General features: G+C 47.5%; 4 protein-coding genes and 1 long non-coding RNA gene across 11 annotated transcripts; 2 read left to right on the top strand and 3 right to left on the bottom strand.

Moving 5' to 3' along the window:
* Positions 1-1,484: 1,484 nt before the first annotated feature.
* Positions 1,485-2,797, bottom strand: LOC6620320 (ubiquitin carboxyl-terminal hydrolase isozyme L5). Its single transcript, XM_002044492.2, has one exon. It carries the CDS (start codon positions 2,656-2,658, stop codon positions 1,636-1,638), a length of 1,023 nt encoding a protein of 340 aa, XP_002044528.1. The 5' UTR covers positions 2,659-2,797; the 3' UTR covers positions 1,485-1,635.
* Positions 2,798-5,986: 3,189 nt separating this feature from the next.
* On the top strand, positions 5,987-11,754 carry LOC6620323 (collagen alpha-1(I) chain). Of its 5 annotated transcripts, none has more exons than XM_032725176.1 (3): positions 5,987-6,057; positions 6,541-8,554; positions 8,621-11,754. In XM_032725176.1, the coding sequence occupies exons 1-3, from the start codon at positions 6,016-6,018 to the stop codon at positions 11,551-11,553; spliced, it is 4,989 nt and encodes a 1,662-aa protein (XP_032581067.1). In that variant the 5' UTR covers positions 5,987-6,015; the 3' UTR covers positions 11,554-11,754. The 5 variants fall into 5 exon arrangements, with proteins under 5 accessions (XP_032581067.1, XP_032581066.1, XP_032581068.1 ...); XM_032725175.1 differs by having other exon boundaries at positions 6,541-8,257; positions 8,324-11,754; XM_032725177.1 differs by having other exon boundaries at positions 6,541-7,729; positions 7,862-11,754.
* Positions 11,755-15,995: 4,241 nt separating this feature from the next.
* Positions 15,996-16,566, bottom strand: LOC116802268. Its single transcript, XR_004362637.1, has 3 exons — positions 16,397-16,566; positions 16,188-16,320; positions 15,996-16,131 (listed from the first exon to the last, which is right to left on the bottom strand). It is a non-coding gene; the product is annotated as an uncharacterized LOC116802268 (long non-coding RNA).
* A 326-nt stretch (positions 16,567-16,892) lies between these two features.
* LOC6620326 lies at positions 16,893-17,338 on the top strand. Its single transcript, XM_002044498.2, has 2 exons — positions 16,893-17,083; positions 17,143-17,338. Exons 1-2 carry the CDS (start codon positions 16,913-16,915, stop codon positions 17,320-17,322), a joined length of 351 nt encoding a protein of 116 aa, XP_002044534.1. The 5' UTR covers positions 16,893-16,912; the 3' UTR covers positions 17,323-17,338.
* A 773-nt stretch (positions 17,339-18,111) lies between these two features.
* LOC6620327 (moonshiner) lies at positions 18,112-19,074 on the bottom strand. Of its 3 annotated transcripts, none has more exons than XM_032726176.1 (2): positions 18,823-19,073; positions 18,113-18,765 (listed from the first exon to the last, which is right to left on the bottom strand). In XM_032726176.1, exons 1-2 carry the CDS (start codon positions 19,003-19,005, stop codon positions 18,496-18,498), a joined length of 453 nt encoding a protein of 150 aa, XP_032582067.1. In that variant the 5' UTR covers positions 19,006-19,073; the 3' UTR covers positions 18,113-18,495. The 3 variants fall into 3 exon arrangements, with proteins under 3 accessions (XP_002044535.1, XP_032582067.1, XP_032582066.1); XM_032726175.1 differs by having other exon boundaries at positions 18,113-18,768; XM_002044499.2 differs by having other exon boundaries at positions 18,112-19,074.
* Between the last annotated feature and the right edge of the window lie 683 nt (positions 19,075-19,757).

Raw genomic sequence — 19,757 nt, forward strand, 5'->3', positions numbered from 1 at the left:
TTCATGTTGTGTCCTCTTCCACACCCTCAACCCCCTCCTCGTCCTCCTTCTCCACCGCCTCTTCCGCTTCATTTTTGGCCAAAAATATGAAATGAAAGATAAGCAAACCCGAAATCAGCTTCGCACACACACCACAGGCTTCAAAAGGTAAAGTTGCCGACCTTGTTCGCCCGCACAGATCTAAATTATTTAGGGATAATTTGAGTGTGCAGCATTTTTGTTATGATTGCTCTGCTGCACTCGTATTTACATATGTCCACGAGCAGGAAGGAAATGAAAACAGTGTGCAGGAGCAAGTGTAACAAAAGGAAATCCAGCCGAGCGGGAAAAGAGATGGAAAATTGAGCGGGCGCATGTTGAAATGTCTTTTGGTTATTTTGCGGTTTTTTGTACTACATTTTTTCTTTTTCTTTTTATTTTTTTTGTACTCCTGCTGTCTGTGTGTGTGCATGTGTTTTGCCTTTTATGACAGCCACTTCTCACACCCACTGGCACTTCAATTTTCCCATGTCCTTGCGTTTCTGGCCGTGCATTATCCTTTTGACCAGAAGCTTGTCATGCAGTGAAACCCTGAGTGAAGCAAACCGATACCATTTCATAGAAGTAACCGCAAGTATTTTTCAATGACAACCGTTCTGCATCCTGCGAAAAGGAAACTATGCAAAAATCCATTAACATTTAGTTATGAGTTCAATCTAAATATGTTGGAACTTACCTATGAACTCATACATTGTTTTTAAAGTAAAATGTATTTTTTTTTTAACTTTCCATCGTTGAAACGCTCGAAAAAGGTTTACAGCTTCTGCATCCTCCTCCACTCCTCTAGTCCTCGCCCATCATCATGGTTGTCGTCGTCATCTTGTCGTGGGTGTGCGACTCCTGCGGCAAATGAAAATTAGTTGTTTACTTTGTGCAACATAAACAAATAAGCGCAGCGTCCACCGTCCAGAATATCCACCACGTCCCGTCCCAACCGTCATACTCATCCGACTGTTGCAAATGGATGCTGTAGGTTTGGACGTCCTCCGTTTGGATTGGCCCCATCGAAGCATTAAAAAGAAATCATTTATCAGAGCCACAGACGGTTGCGGATGAGGAACCGTCGTGGCTGCAGCAAATGCAAATTGAAAACCGACGACAAGATGTGGTGGGCAGAGCCTCAAGATGAGGGGCACTTGCGCCGTACTGTTGGGCCAAAGTCCAAATGGAATCTGTCATAATTCGCGGCGACAGCACTTGAATGGATACTCAAGGTTTGGGAATTTGTTCTTAAAACAGAGACAGTTTGTTGCACCCATTTTGCATACATTTAATACATTTAATCCCTACGAAATCCCCAATGCGACAAACTGTTCTCGAAACTCAAGTAGATAAAGACGCAATCTTATCACTTAATCGTGCTGAACCCTTTTGTTTGATAAAACGAGAACCGAAGTGAATCAATCATGATTGATGGATGAATAATGCATTACACGATATTTATGTTATACTTCATTTATTAAATATACGTCTAGGAATCTACTAAATCTCGTTCCTAGTTCCATCAAAGTGGAATGTGTGTTCGGTTCCGATTAATCGATGATGCAGTTCAGAGATGTCGCGTAATTTGGTTTGATATCATCATCTATGTTAAGCTTATTGAGGTTGTTGGTCCATAGCGTCTTTGTTCGACTTAGATGGACAAGACCGATCCTTGGCCTTGTCGCAAATGGCCATCAATTGGCCAGTCTCGCCCAGCTGCTTCAGTAGCTCAACGATGAATGGCAGATAATTGTGGCGACGACGATTGTTCTCCTTGCGGTAGCGGCGCTTCTTCTCCTTCTCGAGTTTCACAAAGTATATAAGGGTGGCGATCTCCGCCTGACAATCCGCGTAGCTCAGCGGCGATGATAGTTCGACCAGCATTTGGATCTGCCGCTCGTAGCATCGCTGACGATCCGAGACCAGGGCCATCAGATTGAAGTGGATCTCTCCAACGCTGTAGCGCTTCATGCGTTCCTCAATAATCGGTCTGACCACATCCAGCCAGTTCTGTTGCTGGCCGATCTCGCCGAGCTCGATGGGACCCTCTTTCATTCCGTCCAATTCGTAAAGTTTGCCTTTTATTGGCATAAAGCCCACAAAGTGGTAACAATCTACGTCTTCCGAATCCGCACTGTCTTCAACCACAAAGAGTTCGGGTCGAGCAAAGGAATTGTGTACCTTACGGATCTTTTCCTCTTTGGCCAAGCATTGTCCACGGGATTCCGGACACAGATCCTGGCAGAAGATCTTCAATTCGCTCAAAATTGGACCCAAATCGATGTCTTCATGCTGGAGATTGAGCAGCAGGCAGATGAGAGCCTGTGTGGCACAGGCATTCGTTACCACCTGGCGAGCAAAGAAGATGTCACTCCTATCCGTGACCACGCGACCAGCGGGCATGTTGTCCAACCATTTGAACAGAAAGATCAGACCATGGATGGGCTCCAGGTGACGAAAGGCGTCTGCATTCATGGACCAGATCTCCTCCACCTGGGCACCCGTGCAGCCAAAACCACTAATCATCTCGGTGAAGACCCCCGGATCGCTTTCAATCAGGCACCAGTTGTTTGCGGCGGTTGCCCCTTTGGCGGTGACCGCCTCGACGGTTGCTTGTCCAGGATTGTCTGTGTCCATGGCTAAAAGAGTTATAACTTTAAATTAACCTTTTGGTCCTAAAATATGTGGTTTTTTGATTTTTGTATCAATTCCAGTTAAAACCAACTTCACTATCGGAATTTTGGATTTGTTCTAAGTTTTTTTCTTGACACTTGACATGAACCGTGTGATGTACATACATATGTATGGACATGCCAACTTGATTAATTGACTGCTGATGATTTTATTTTTATTTTTGGTTTCAATTGGACGAATTTGCAATGCAAAGGGGTTGAAATTTACCCCTTCGGGTGATCCAATTAATACAATTTTTCTCAGTGAACTATTAAAAGCCGAAACAATTATATAATGATTCCCACCTTATTGTTCTTTCGCATTAATCTTATCAATATCTTTCTTCCAAGAAACACTTTTAAATTTAGAAACCCAATTTAATTTTGTTTTTATTTTTAATTGCCCGTCTGAAGATTAAAGCTACATCGCTGGGCAAACTGAGTAAAAAAATAAACTTTGCTTTAAATGGCGTCATTTGGAATTTTTTGAAATTTTGAAGTGTGCTCTCTAATCTTTAGAGTTTAATTGGTTATGGCAACACGGTCACTTTAAGGAATTTGAACTTCGAGTTCGAATATTTTCGAATGTTATGCAAAATAAAGCTAGAATTTCTGAGCATACCCTTCTCATTTTCAATCATAATTTCGGGCTTCTCAGCCATCGAACCGCAATTGGCCATCGTCGGAATAAATGAAGCCCTAATGAGCCGCAATCGATCAACTTTGCTGATATGTGGCTCACCCTAATGCGTATATATCCTCCTCACTGTCGTGCACAGTGTGCATCTGGGCGTGGGAGTCACTGGCTGGCTGGCTGGTGGAATGGGGGCAACAGGGACGTGGCAAATGGCGTCGCATCGCCAGGGGATTAACAGGCAGTAGCTGGGGCCGCCTGAGGGATAATAAGTTGGAGCATCAAATCAATAAAACGCCCACACTGGCCCACGGTTGCGACACACAAAACACACACAGGCACTCGCATGGCACAGTGGCCATTGGACATGGGGCATGGAGCATGGAGCATTGGGCATGGAGCATGGGACATGTGAGGATTGTGCGGGTCCCTCGCCCCACTGCCACAAAGAATTCGCTGCATCAGTGGCTGCAATTGCGAAACATTGTTAATTTATGCAAATTTAGCCAACGCCGCTCGCTTTGTGAAACGCCAATGAGGCAAGAGAGTCGAGCCGCGACGCGGCGCTGCCCCAACTGGAAGCCTCCGCAGCAGTGCAACCACCAACGGCGTCGTCATAGCCGCGACCATGGCCAAAGCCGCGACCGCAGCGCCAACAACATTAACGGAGGAGCTGCAGCTGCAGTTGCCACTGCAAAGGCCGGTGTCCCTGCTCGGGCGCCATCTGCGAAAGGTGGAAGTTAAATCGCTGGTCCCATCATCCGGTTGGGCCCTCCGGGGCCTCCGTTGCATAATTTGACCCACCACCACCACCTTGGCGTATTTGCATTTGCCTCCATACATCCATCGCCTAGATCCCGATGCCAACCACAAAGCCTATTTAGGTTTGGGTCCACTACCAGCCACTGGGTTTCGAGCGAATTAGCACTCACCTAGCCAGAAGGTTTCTCATCGATGGCCACTCTAGCAGTCATAATAAAAAAGAAAAGATTGCAGTTTAAATTAAACTACAATTTATTAGAAGCTTAAAGTAAATAGTAATATATTAGATAGGTGATCAGTACAGAGTTTTATTGCTTACTTTATAATTACTGTGTCAAAGTTCAAACCAGCCACACCACTATAACTAACTAATAACTGAACTACATATAAATTCATGATATCAGCTCTTCTATATAATTGCAGTGTATACATATTTGATAATACAAATATATGGCTAACTGTATTTATTGTGTTGTCTAGACACACGAAAACCGCAATTTGACTGCGCCTGCATTGCATTTACCATTTTTTATTTATTTTTTTCTTTTCCAACTCGATATTTCGTTTTTGTTGCACGGCTTAACCGCATTAATGGCAAATAAAAAAAAAAATGAAAAAAGTAAAGCAAATTCGCCAGTTCTGCCGCTCAAAGGGCATATGCAATGGTCCGGGAGAAAGGGCAAGTTCGAAGTTCGAAGGGTGCCGGTGGTGGGAGTGGGACTCGTGGGATCCATGACAGATGTTGGGCGCACCTTTCGACCTCCGGGGCATAATGTGCACTACAGGTGTCCATTTCATATGGTAATTATGGCTCCGGGGGAAACTGGGATTTCTTAACAGAAAATAATGCTAAACTTAGCACAATTCTCAGTTTGGTTTAAAGTGGTCATCGTGGGCACAATAAACAATATGAAACAACAATGTAACGTTACTAAAGATTGTACAAATTTAGCTGGATAAAATTTAAGTGATACTTGAACTCTGGAAAACTCGGCCTCCGATCGTAAATTTGTAAATTTCAAGGGCTCCTCCCCTCCAGTTATACAATATTTTTTTTGGGATCCGCTCAGACTCTATGTCATCTGACAAGATCTGTCCCAAATGATATGCATTTGGGACAGCAGATCACAGCTGAAGCGTTATCTTAAAATGGTAAGCAAAAAAAAAAAAAATATATATATATAAAGAAAAAAAGTGTTTACACCATTTGACTGCGTCATTGGCGAGAAAACTGCACTCTGAGATTTACTCGTTGGGTTACGCGGTCTGTCGACCCCAAAGAATCGGATTGAGTGAAAATTTACGAAGTTGTATGTGAATTGTCTGTCTGTGGGTCTGCTCTCTGAATATGTGTTATTATGTTTATTCAACAAGCTGGGGGCAAATAAAGCAAAGACTCCAGTCAACGGAAATGCGCAGCCCGCTTTATCAACATTTACCTTGACGTTAGTGTTGGCCAAGATTAAGATAACGTATTAAAGAGTCAAAACAAATTGGCCAGAAGAAAATCTTCTAAAACCTAAGATAACAATTCTGAGTCATAGCAGGCTTATAAAGTGCGTACGTGATACATAGAGCCATATCATCTGGGCTTGATCTCCACTATATCATCTGAAAGTTATAAATTATATATCGCTTAATGGGGATTAGAAGATATTTGTCAGTTGATTTTTTAAATATAATATAATACAACCTGTGCCGCAATACCATAAATTGGTTTAGCCAAAACGGTTATCGGCGAGAGCAAACAAGCGATTATCGCGTATTTGGCCAGCGTCAGCAGAGATTTCGCTCGGGAAGCTGGCGAGATTTGAAGATAGCGAGTTTTTTTTTTTTTAGCGAGATTTGCATAAAAACCCTGAAGGCTGGCATACTGAGGATAGTAACGATTCTTCATTCGAACCAAAAACACATCCAACGAACACGATGACAACGAACCGAATCACCAGACTTCTGGTGTTGCTAGTGGTAATTGCATAATACCGGAAATTGCAGCCATCGCGTCATCCAACGATCCAAGTTCAATCGCAACTTGTATCGCACACAGTGTCGCAATGGATTTTTGATCCGAACTCGTTTATTTTTTTTTTGTTGCTGTTCTATTTGTTTATAATTTACTGACGAGTTGTATTTTATTGAAATTCGGAAATCGGTGGTGGCACTTGGATACGCACATGCCGCGAAATCACGAAATCCCAAAAACATAAAATGCAACAATCAAAATCGAAACCGTAACCGAATCTGTAGCTCCCGGGACTCTTGTTACTTTGGATAACGTTCAAAGCGCTCGGCGATCACTCGAAAGTATCCTATGCAAGTGAAAAGAAATCACAGTGTAATTGTTAAGGTCCCGAGACAAACAGTGCACCGATCCAATCCCATGGAGCCCGCATCCACTAACACGATCTCTTCCTCCCCCCACAACCCGTGGGTTCTTTCTCTATCCCACAGTTGACCGCCCTGGTGGCCAGCCATCAGGCGCATGCCGCCGCCGTGGGACTCAAGTGCGGTGGCAAGAGCGCCGTCTGCGTGGGACCACTCTCCTATCAGCAGTGCGTTGATGACCTGACCTCCGGTCCGGTGGTGCCATGCGCATTGAACACCCGCTGTGTCACCGATGGCCTCGAGATCTGTGTGCCGGTCAAGTCGGCCGCTGAGGCGCCCACGGCGGCTGTCGCCAAGATGGTGACCATCACAGACAGTCCCATTGTGAGCGAGTCGGCTCCACTTGTGGATTCCACCACCAGCGGTTCCGGCGTAGAGATCTCCACCGAGGGTGCACCAACCAGCGCTGTTCCAACTAAGCCATCTACTCCGGTTGAGACCACTCAGGCACCGGTAGAGACCACCCAGATTCCGGTTGAGACCACCCAGATTCCGGTTGAGACCACGCAGATTCCGGTTGAGACCACCCAGATTCCGGTTGAGACCACCCAGATTCCGGTTGAGACTACTCTGGCTCCGCTTGAAACCACCCAAGCTCCCGGCGAGACAACTACAGCAGCCATTGAAGAGACTACCACTGGGTCGGAAGCACCACTGGATCCGGAATCGACGGTGCCCAGCGATACCACTCCCGTGGACTCCACATTGGCACCCGGATCGGAAGGCATTTACCCAACCATTGAACCCAACACACCAGGAGAAGATCCCAACGCTCCTGCGGTAACTACTCTTGCTCCTAGCGAAGTCGATCCCAACAGCCCCATCTACCCCAATTCCCCTCTGGACCCGAACGCACCAGAAGAATCTACTAACGAACCCAGTGCAGCTCCTGGCACCCCGGCTGATGTAACCACTGCCGCTCCTGGCACCCCAGCCGATGGATCTTCTGCCGCTCCTGGCACCCCGGCTGATGGATCTTCTGCTGCTCCTGGTTCTCCTGCTGATGTCACTACAGCCGCTCCTGGTGCTCCAGCCGATGGATCATCTGCCGCTCCTGGATCTCCCGCTGAAGGATCTTCCGCTGCTCCTGGCTCTCCTGCTGATGTCACTACTGCCGCTCCTGGCGCTCCAGCTGATGGATCATCTGCCGCTCCTGGTTCTCCCGCTGAAGGATCTTCCGCTGCTCCTGGTTCTCCTGCTGATGTCACTACTGCCGCTCCTGGTGCTCCAGCCGATGGATCTTCTGCCGCTCCTGGTTCTCCAGCTGAAGGATCTTCCGCTGCTCCTGGCTCTCCTGCTGATGTCACCACTGCCGCTCCTGGCGCTCCAGCTGATGGATCATCTGCCGCTCCTGGTTCTCCAGCCGATGGATCTTCTGCCGCTCCTGGTTCTCCAGCTGAAGGATCTTCCGCTGCTCCTGGTTCTCCTGCTGATGTCACCACTGCCGCTCCTGGCGCTCCAGCTGATGGATCATCTGCCGCTCCTGGTTCTCCAGCCGATGGATCTTCTGCCGCTCCTGGTTCTCCAGCTGAAGGATCTTCCGCTGCTCCTGGCTCTCCTGCTGATGTCACTACTGCCGCTCCTGGTTCTCCAGCTGAAGGATCTTCCGCTGCTCCTGGCTCTCCTGCTGATGTCACTACTGCCGCTCCTGGCGCTCCAGCTGATGGATCATCTGCCGCTCCTGGTTCTCCCGCCGAAGGATCTTCCGCTGCTCCTGGTTCTCCTGCTGATGTCACTACTGCCGCTCCTGGTGCTCCAGCCGATGGATCTTCTGCCGCTCCTGGTTCTCCAGCTGAAGGATCTTCCGCTGCTCCTGGTTCTCCTGCTGATGTCACTACTGCCGCTCCTGGTTCTCCAGCTGAAGGATCTTCCGCTGCTCCTGGTTCTCCTGCTGATGTCACCACTGCCGCTCCGGGCGCTCCAGCTGATGGATCATCTGCTGCTCCTGGTTCTCCAGCTGAAGGATCTTCCGCTGCTCCTGGCTCTCCTGCTGATGTCACCACTGCCGCTCCTGGCGCTCCAGCTGATGGATCATCTGCCGCTCCTGGTTCTCCAGCCGATGGATCTTCTGCCGCTCCTGGTTCTCCTGCTGATGTCACTACTGCCGCTCCTGGTGCTCCAGCCGATGGATCTTCTGCCGCTCCTGGTTCTCCAGCTGAAGGATCTTCCGCTGCTCCTGGTTCTCCTGCTGATGTCACTACTGCCGCTCCTGGCGCTCCGGCTGAAGGATCATCTGCCGCTCCTGGCTCTCCAGCTGAAGGATCTTCCGCTGCTCCTGGTTCTCCTGCTGATGTCACTACTGCCGCTCCTGGTGCTCCAGCCGATGGATCTTCTGCCGCTCCTGGTTCTCCAGCTGAAGGATCTTCCGCTACTCCTGGTTCTCCTGCTGATGTCACTACTGCCGCTCCTGGCGCTCCGGCTGATGGATCATCTGCCGCTCCTGGCTCTCCAGCTGAAGGATCTTCCGCTGCTCCTGGTTCTCCTGCTGATGTCACTACTGCCGCTCCTGGTTCTCCAGGCGATGGATCATCTGCCGCCCCTGGCTCTCCAGCTGAAGGATCTTCCGCTGCTCCTGGTTCTCCTGCTGATGTCACTACTGCCGCTCCTGGCGCTCCGGCTGAAGGATCATCTGGCGCTCCTGGCTCTCCAGCTGAAGGATCTTCCGCTGCTCCTGGTTCTCCTGCTGATGTCACTACTGCCGCTCCTGGCGCTCCAGCTGATGGATCATCTGCCGCTCCTGGCTCTCCAGCTGAAGGATCTTCCGCTGCTCCTGGTTCTCCTGCTGATGTCACTACTGCCGCTCCTGGTTCTCCAGGCGATGGATCATCTGCCGCCCCTGGCTCTCCAGCTGAAGGATCTTCCGCTGCTCCTGGTTCTCCTGCTGATGTCACTACTGCCGCTCCTGGCGCTCCAGCTGATGGATCATCTGCCGCTCCTGGTTCTCCCGCTGAAGGATCTTCCGCTGCTCCTGGCTCTCCTGCTGATGTCACCACTGCCGCTCCGGGCGCTCCAGCTGATGGATCATCTGCCGCTCCTGGCTCTCCAGCTGAAGGATCTTCCGCTGCTCCTGGTTCTCCTGCTGATGTCACTACTGCCGCTCCTGGCGCTCCAGCTGATGGATCATCTGCCGCTCCTGGTTCTCCCGCTGAAGGATCTTCCGCTGCTCCTGGCTCTCCTGCTGATGTCACCACTGCCGCTCCGGGCGCTCCAGCTGATGGATCATCTGCCGCTCCTGGTTCTCCAGCCGATGGATCTTCTGCCGCTCCTGGTTCTCCAGCTGATGTCACTACTGCCGCTCCTGGCGCTCCAGCCGATGGATCTTCTGCCGCTCCTGGTTCTCCAGCTGAAGGATCTTCCGCTGCTCCTGGCTCTCCTGCAGATGTCACCACTGCCGCTCCTGGCGCTCCAGCTGATGGATCATCTGCCGCTCCTGGTTCTCCAGCTGAAGGATCTTCCGCTGCTCCTGGTTCTCCTGCTGATGTCACTACTGCCGCTCCTGGCGCTCCAGCTGATGGATCATCTGCCGCTCCTGGTTCTCCCGCTGAAGGATCTTCCGCTGCTCCTGGCTCTCCGGCTGATGTCTCTACTGCCGCTCCTGGCGCTCCAGCTGATGGATCATCTGCCGCTCCTGGTTCTCCAGCTGAAGGATCTTCCGCTGCTCCTGGCTCTCCTGCTGATGTCACCACGGCCGCTCCTGGTTCTCCTGCTGAAGTATCCCCTCCCGCTGGAGGAGCCCCTGCTGATCCGAATGTCCCCGCTGGTGGAGCCCCTGCTGATTCCAATGCCCCCGCTGGAGGAGCCCCTGCTGATTCCAATGCCCCCGCTGGAGGAGCCCCCTCTGGTTCCAATGTCCCTGCTGGAGGATCCCCTGCTGATTCCAATGTCCCCGCTGGAGGAGCCCCTGCTGATCCGAATGTCCCTGCTGGTGGAGTCCCTGCTGATTCCAATGCCCCCGCTGGTGGAGCCCCTGCTGATTCCAATGCCCCCGCTGGAGGAGCCCCCTCTGGTTCCAATGTCCCTGCTGGAGGATCCCCTGCTGATTCCAATGTCCCCGCTGGTGGAGCCCCTGCTGATTCCAATGTCCGCGCTGGAGGAACCCCTGCTGGTTTCAATGCTCCGGCTGGTAGCTCCCCTGGATCATCTGCTCCGGTACCAAATCCGCCAGCTAGCCCAGTTGTACCATCGATTCCTGTACTTCCTGGCGGATCTGGCTCTTGGCCTTGGCATCCTCGACCGAACATTCCAGTCTTGCCACCAACCTGGAGGCCTCTGCTGCCTGGACAAAATGGCTCAGGTGCTCCTGGGAGTGGGCTAATCAATGGCAGCGTCAACCCGCCCCAACGCCCCCATCCCTTCTGGCCCAACTGGCAAAACTGGGTGAACAGCTGGCGACCAACAAAGCCAGTTCCTAGCACCGAGGCTCCTGCCCAACCGCAGAATCCTCAGCAGCCGCAGCAACCCCAAAACCCACAGCAGCCCCAGCAACCGCAGAATCCTCAACAGCCTGGAAACAACAATCCTGAGACCGCCGAAAGCGTAGAGCAAGCTGCTCCAGTACCACCAGCCAATGGACCAGCGTCCAACGAGAATGCCTCCGTCGAGGAGCGCAACAAAGCTTCCAGCGAGAAGTCGAAGGACAAGCCAAAGTCCGGTGAGGATCAGTCCAAGGAGCAGGAACAGAAGAAGCCCAGCTCTGAGGAGAAAGAGAAGGACAGCAAGGAGAAGAACGACAAGGACAGCAAAGAGAAAAAGGACAACGATAGCAAGGACAAGAAGGACAAGTCCAAGGAGGAGAAGGACAACGAGTCCCAGAAGGACAACGAAGGCGACGACGAGCCGAGCTCCAAGGAGAAGAGGCAATACGTGAAGGACCTGATCAAGAAGCTAAAGAAGGGTGAAGAGTGCGACGAGGACGACGTCTATCCGGATGTCCGGGATTGCCGCAAATACTACCGCTGCGAGGTCAAGAAGTCCGGCAAGCACAAGTTCGCCCACCTGCGCTGCGACAAGAAGGAGCGATTCGACTGGCTTACCCAGTCCTGTGTGCCCAAGGACGAGGCCCGCTGTCTGGAGAAATAGGACTGGCTTGGGACACATATCCATCTTCGTTCGATTCTCCGCTTCGCAATGATAACGCCACAATCAACTGCACTTTAATATTGGCAATGATATTCTAACTCCATTTCCTTGGTCCTACCTAATTTATTGCACTTAAACTTAAATATCTTACATTTTTTTGTTTTCCCTATTAAATCTTGAACTTTATGAAAATCTGGCAAATCGGTTGTTTCCTTTTGGTGTAATATAATATATACTTTCTATAAGATTTCGTTTCTTTACGATTTCCAAAAAGATAAAATCGAAATCTTTCAATACTTAAACTATTCGAATGCGTTTAATGCACAGCTGTTTTGAGTCTCGTCCAGTCATCTTTCTTGTTCCTAACAATTTGCTGATTATGCCTCCAATCCTTCTCGATGGCGCATAATGAGTGGAGGAACTTTGGTGGAACGAAGTTTCCGCAGCGCGCTTCCTTAAAGCATCTCACTTACACTTGCCAACTTTTTTTTTCTTTCCTATCTAAATATTTAGTGTAGCATACAATTTTGAAGTGAAATGTAAACAGAAGCAAAAAACGCGTTGAGGGGAAAGTGCATTGGGCTGGCTCCGGTTGAGGCCAGAAGGCAGATATAGCCGAGGAGCCGGAACTGGAGTTCCTGACCCCCAACTACGGGATACCAGATCCAGAAAAAAGGGGGATATATATATATATATATATATATTTATGTATATATATGTAGAGAGAGCAAGTGAGGGAGTGAAGCAGAGCAATACACTTAAGTTGATTCGCTGTCATCCATTGCAGCTCATTTATCATTAGACGGAGTCACACAGGACCAGGCCTGGCGACAGTTTCAGTGTCGTCTAAGCAGGACGAGGACGGAGAGATGGATCAAGGAGGAGCGGGAACATGGGCGCGTCAAGAGCAAGAAGCAAGAACACTTTGCCGGGAACGAAAAGCGGGGAGACCACGACAACGACGACGAAGTAATTCAATTTTTATCGTGGGTAATTTTGTAACGAGAAACGAAGCAAGCAAATGCAATGGGTTTGGGGTTTGCAGCTTTACGGGGATATAAATATATATATATAAATATATATATATATATAGTGTTGGGTTGTGGGTGTGGGCTATAGAGGACCATCGCTGACCGTGCTGATAAGAACGAGATGGAAATGTTATACAGCCACTGACACGAGAATTGCGGGCTGACACCGAAAGCCAAGGCTTTAACCATCCAAAGCCAACAAAGTCACAGCCTATACCTAAACATCTATATCTATAAAAACATATATTTAAACAAATATTGCTCGATATATATAATGATCTACTCGCTGTTAGCCAGAGTAATTTAAGTTAACATGCTGACTACGCAATAGACAGCATTTAAGTTAGAGAGTACTTATAAGTTGAGGGAAATCTCAATTAACTATAAGATCTGAAATTAGTTGACAACGCCAGAGGGTTAAGGACCCAGCACGAGTCGAGGTCGACAAAGAGGAAGGATGAGCTAGCTGCCGCCTGGCGGGTGGTGTCGTGACACGGAGTGGTGCAACGCAATGTGCGACCATACGTTGAAAATTCAATTTGCCTGATGACTTGCTGTGGTTTAAATACGGCCAAAAAGCGACAGCGCACATTAAACTCATTGCCGCCGTTGTGGCCAAACGGATAAAAGGCGAAACGGACCGGCGACGGGCACCATGGCTACAGCATCATGGTTGGGACCCATTGCCCAACAGATTCACCCATCCATGTCCGGCCAGCTGCACATTATATACTTATGCATACGATGCAACAAAAAACGACGAGGAGCCACACTCAAAAAATAAAGGACAAAACCAAAAAATATAAAAAAAAAAGGAACAACAACAGCAGCAGCAGCAGGACAAAAAATAAAGCCAGCAGAATGAGACAGCGGCGCGCAAAAAGCGTAAACTTTGTTAACTCCATTTGACAACACGGCGGAGTGGAGCAGAGTGCATGGAACATGGTGCATGGAGCATGGTATTCAGGATCCCATAGTCCATAGTATGGAATCCAGGCCGGCATCCCGGCCACATGGACGCGCACGGACCCACTTGAAGCCAGGCCGTTGATTGCATTTCATGCGCTTGGAAAATCAATTTTTATTTAATTAATGTGCCTCGTTGCATGCATTACACATATGCCGGAACCATGGTAAAAGTACCACATACAACAGCTAGCCCATATATGGGTTGAGATGTCCATGTAATAATAGCGCAGCTAGCTGAAAGATTTAGTTATCCGGCATGGCCAAACTGACCCTATTCCATAGCTCTATTAGTTTGACATAGTTTTACGGTTAAGGTTGGAAAGTTGATGAGCAGCGTACTCCCTCATCTGTAGGGATTTCAATTTAAATGTATACTATGCCGGCTAAGTACTATGCATTCCAGCCATCCAGGAGCAGGAGTGCCAGCTGAAGACCGCCTTCCGCCTACTCGATTTCCGTAGAGCCACCTTTCGCCAAGTTCTTGAGCGCCCACGAAACCGAGGCGAAGCTCTCCATCTTCGGTACTCCAAACGCCAGCAGCCATCCAACGCCAGGGAATCCAACTGACCGAGCGCGGGTCTGGCTTTGGGAATTCGCGTAGAAGCCGGTAACATCAATCAGCGATCCCATCTAAATGCCATCAAATGGCATTTTCCACTGCCGCCTGCCAGGAAGCACAATGACGCCGCGGGGAGTTCGCCGTCAAGCGGTGGGTTGGTTGTATGGCTGGTTGGATGAGTAGGTGGCTGCGTGGGTGTTTGTTCTGGATCTCCAAGGTACTGCAACAAACAATGGCGGGAGCACACTAACTGGCAACTTGTACTTGTATATTTAATATTCACATTTCAATTGTTTTTTTTTTTCCACTTTTTGTTTTCATTCGAGCGAGTGAGTGTGGGTGGGTTTTGGTTCGATGGTGTGCAGCCGACTTTCACCATCACCCAAACGGATTCATTGCGTAATTTATCCAGCTTGGGGTTCAGTTCGGTTGGGTTCGGTTCCTTGGCCCCAGTGACTTCGCCCCTGTTTGCTTTGACTTTTGAGCTTTCCTTTTCTTTTCCTTACTGTCAAGGAATCTGGCAACAGCTACTCCTGCACATCGCTACTTTTGTATATATAACATTTTCATAAAGTTTCGTGTTATTAAAAATGGAATATATTCTCGCGCGAATACGCAATGGAATATTAATAGCATGAAAGAGCTTGAATTTTAATACAGATCCACAAATAACACTGGTACATAAGTAGCTGCTGGCAAGGCAGCACAATTTCATGTCCTTGGGGAGTCGGGAGAGTGAGCGAAAGTCCTTTTCCTGTCAATGGGAAATCTGTGCATATCTCCGTAAGGGTCAACAATCACGTTTTCACTCACTGGTGTGCTACACTTTCACGAAATCATCAAGATATTCATTTTTAAAATATGGTTTATGGTTTGGGATTTGCAACAAATGCAAACCCTTTACAGTATCCACAATCCCGCAGCTATCTTGGATTAGTTATGAGAAATTGATAAGATTGATAATTTCCCATATATTATCATAGGCTAGAAGCTGCTTCGTTTTTGGTTCAGTGCAAATGAAGGTGTTCCGTCAAAGGCAACATGCTCGACGTTTTCACAATACATCACAGCGTGAAAATGGAGAATGGCCAACAGGATGACCCAGTCAGCGGGCCCGAATCCTGACCAATCTGGGTGCCAAAGTTCACAGTTGGCGGCTGCCAAAGGTTAAGTCAGATCCAGCTGTCCGCCATGCGGATGCGGGGTAATTGCCTTGAAAGGCCGCTGAAAGCCCTCAAACAAATTATAAATTGTTTCTCCACGGCGAGAGGCCCGGCTCAAAAGGGGTTAACAACATTTGACGTCATCCGCCCCAATTCAACTCACTCATTACCCCGACTCTGGATCTGGCTATGGCTCCATCTCCATCCGCAGCTTCTCCTTCCTTGTCCTTCTTCTGTCTGTCTTATCTGAGGCCGCTGATCCATCACCTGGTTCGCATGGCGCACGGAGTCGAAAGTGCCGGGTTCCGGACTCTGGCGTCCTGAGTCCTCAGACTTCGGCTTATGAGGCCGTCGTGGGGCATTTTCTGATTGCGTGTGCATTTTTAATGCCGCCTGCCTTTTGGCCTTTCAGCCACTACGCACTTCATTCATCAATGTGCGCCTGGCCTAAATGGAGCCACTCTCCGCTGCCTTGGTGGCCACCGCCTTCCTCCCGCCAAGACAAATGATGATGTGTATCCAGATTCCTTTTCGACATTTCCCTTTTGTTTTACTCGCTGCGGAGCTGACCTCCTGCTCCTCGATTTCATCATCCCACTCCTTCGGCAGAGTCGTTTACTTTTGTCGAATGGCTTGCACTGTAAGCTCTATACAATGATATGAATATTATTTTATTTGATAAGATAACTACGACAAAGTTATTAGGCCAAGTTTAGCAGATTTTGTTTAACTAACTAGGAGATATCTATTCAAATTCTCATTGGGTATTTAAAGGGAAACATTTGGTAGAATAGTTAGTTATGGGATAGATTAGTATGCAGTTAAGCTTTAAGATTTCAAGAATTGCTCGCAAATTCTGCAAAGATAAGATAATGTACTATGATGTAATATATACATATATGTAGGGTATACCAGTGTCGGTCATCAGAAAGTTCTTCTCCTTGCGCTCGCAGTGCTTACTTTGATTTTTATAAATTTTAGATGGCACACGCCTTTGCCTTTTGCCATCGCATCGCCTTCACCTGCGTTTCTTCTGTGCTGTGCGCTAATGAAATATGAATAATTAACACTGTGTTTTCTTTTTGTTCTACTTCATTTGGAGTTCATTATTTTTGGCTCACTGCATTTGGCCCTGGTATTTGACTTTTGGCCTCGCCCGCGTTGTCATCTTTTGGTGAAGGGATTCTATTCCATGAATTCCGGCTAATTACGCCGGAGCGAAGCCATTTATTCCGTCAATTATTTATGCAAAAGCTACATTGCAAATTGGTTTAAACTTTGCTTGTTATTGTTTGGGCTTCGATAATATTCAGCGATCCGATCACGATTCTCAGCTATATGTTATCGATTACAAGGAACCTGGTTCACCTCAAGTAAATTATTTCATCGTTAAGTATGTTTACATATGCCATATGTATTTAAACTAAAAACGTTAAATATTGCATGTAAATATATTTTAATATATAAATATTATTTTGGTATTATAATACCGAACAAGCACACGGACAATCCTTTGGTATATAAACTTATCGAATATAATCGATGATTGACTGTAATCGTAAGCGGCGTTAGTTTTAAAGAAACTAAAGAAGAACATTTCGTTAAAAGTTTGAGAGCGTTGAGTTTTGGTGGGAAAAATGGCATTCTATCTGGAACACGTGTTCACAGGCGATCGGTATGACTTGAGCGAGGGCATCCAAGTTCTAGGGCGCCACTCCTCTTGCACCTGTGTATTAAAGTACGACTACATGTCGCGATTCCACGCTCTTGTTCGCGTTAATGGTGGCGACATTTTCATCAAGGAGCTGGTAAGATGCGAAATACGATGGTGGAACCGATGGTTATCACTTATTTATGCCTTCCGCAGGGAAACAATAATGGCGTATTTCTTAACTATTGGCCAATGCGAATCGGCATGGGTTGGCACGAAATAGTGGCGGGCGACATCCTGTACTTTGGGGTACAATTAAGCATCGATCACGATGGGGAGATCCCGAATACGTTCGGAATATTCACCGTTAAATCATATGAACAACCCAACGAATAACCATTACTTTTCTGACTTGCTTAAACGTTGAACAGATTTTATACAATTTAAAGTTTAAGAGAAAAATGATAATGTACTCAATATACATGTATTTACTATACCTCTACCTATTGCTTCCTCACTTGGCTGGTAATTATGTAAGAAGAGATCGGGCTCAGTGTGCAGATTTGTAAAGGATTCCCCATGACAACCACCATAATATTAAGTTGTAATGGCCAGAAAGAATATAGAAAGGCCCGGGCAACGACTAAGCTGGCTTGTATTATATAAGTTAAACGTTTTCCCCATTGACTGCTGCCAGTGCTCCAAAGGATATTTTGGATTGTAACGCTCTGAGTGTCGACTGACTCCCACTGACCCCCCACTGACTAATTTGTCACTTTTGTTCTCGCCTCGAAGGGACTTTTTGGAATATCTTGCTTGTTTTTGTTTTTTTTTGTTTGTTGCCATTTTTGGCACTTTTTTTTGCTGGCAACCCTTTTCAAGAGCAATTTCGTATTCAAATGTTGTTTGACTCGGTGTCTGTCTCGCTTTCTCTCCATTTAGTTGCTGTACGTGTTCGTTGTGACCCCTGACCCACGATTTCCGTTTCCATTTTCCCCGTAGCCAGTACATTTGGACCACATCCCCCACCGGGGAGCTCTCATTCGCACGTAATTAGCTGTTAATTTGGACTACCACTTGGCAACCGGGCGTGGAATTTACTTTGTAACTTCTCCATGTTTCGGCGTGTGGGACAGAGCCGCTCGTGGGTAAATTGGGAAAACGTTTTTGATTTGTCCCACAGAAGACGATGGGATTCGTATGGTTTATTAGCTCTGGTTTTGCTTTACACTATGCTTACGTTTAATTGGTATGATTTTACAAAGGTTAATTTGGTTACACAAATGTTATTTTGATTATACAATTGTTATTTTTACTATACAATTGTTATTTTGATTATACAATTGTTGTTTTGACTATACAATTGTTATTTTGATTCTACAATTGTTAATTTGAATTTACAAACGATACTTTGATTATACAATTGTTAATTTAAATTTACAATCGATATTTTGATTTTACAGACAATATTTTGATTTCACAAACGTTATTTTGCTTATACAATTGATATTTTGAATTTACAAATGTTTTTGGTTGCTTATCTTAAGACGCTGTAAGGACTACATTTTCTTACAGGCGACCAATGTTGTCAACAAACGCCTGAAGCTCGGCTTGACCCTGTGCGTCGGGGACTGACATGATCTTGTCGAGAATCTGCCAGTGAATGTGTTTATTCAATAGTCCCTGCTTGATGACAAAGGCGCGCATCAGGATGTTGAAATGGCGAGCTCTCCAAGCGGGACGCAGTCGCGGAATATAGATCCGATTGTTGACCATCTCGTTGTCGTCCACATCGTCGATGTAGACCTCTCTGCGCTCCTCCTCGCTAGGCTGCTCCTGCTGCTTTGGAGGGATTTTTTTAGGCTTCTTTGGGGGTGGAGGTCGGGGATTCGTTACCGGCTGTCGGTTGGCGAGCTTCGCCATCCATTTAGATTGCAGGGCGGCCAGCGCCAGGTACTCCTTGTGTGTTAGGTTTGGCACATCGCGGGACAGTTCCTCCAGCATGTCGATCATCACATTCTCCGGAAAGCTGCACGACTCCGGTATCCAGTTGCCATCGGTGGGCAAAATCTTGGCCATGGAACCAAGCAATGTGGTTACAATTTCTCAATGTTATTGTTTTATAAAAGCTACGCCGATAGATCGTGCTATCGATCGATAATATGATAATCGGCTTACCGCAATGCGTGGGAGGATTATAGAACGTTCACACTTATATTGATGTTATAAGCTATTAAATAAATATATATGTATATAATATAATGCCACAAAATATATTATTTATGTGCATTTATAAATGGTAATTTAATTTAAATACCAAGTTATCTTGCAATCGAAAGAGCCGAGAATATTAGAAGAAAGACCAAACTTAAAGAATCTTTTAACTTAAACTGCGACAACCTGGGCGTTGGACAGCTTCAGTTTCATGCGAGCCGTCACAAGGACCAAGGAGCATTGAACATTGGGGCACCACCACCTGCAGTGCAGCCCCTGGCTCCCTTGCCCATCCATCTGGTGAGCCAAGTAACCCCGGGAACTCAACTGACAAGCAAATTACTTGACCGGGGCCACACCAACCACAAGTCAAGGTATGGCTGGCAACCGTTAACTTTGTAGCTAATTATAAATGAAATCCGATATCAAAAGGCACACTGGGACACACCTTTGTGCAACACCCAGGCACCACCACCCACTCACACACACGGGGGGTTGCCCCATGCACCCCCCCCACACACACACTGAACCAGCCGTCGAATACACAGACAATGTCAATTCATTTGGAGTCTTGGAAGTCCTGGTCTTGGAGTCCTACGGTCCTGGAGTCCTGGATT

This window comes from Drosophila sechellia, chromosome X (assembly GCF_004382195.2).
Source record: "Drosophila sechellia strain sech25 chromosome X, ASM438219v1, whole genome shotgun sequence".
Classification (NCBI taxonomy): domain Eukaryota; kingdom Metazoa; phylum Arthropoda; class Insecta; order Diptera; family Drosophilidae; genus Drosophila; species Drosophila sechellia.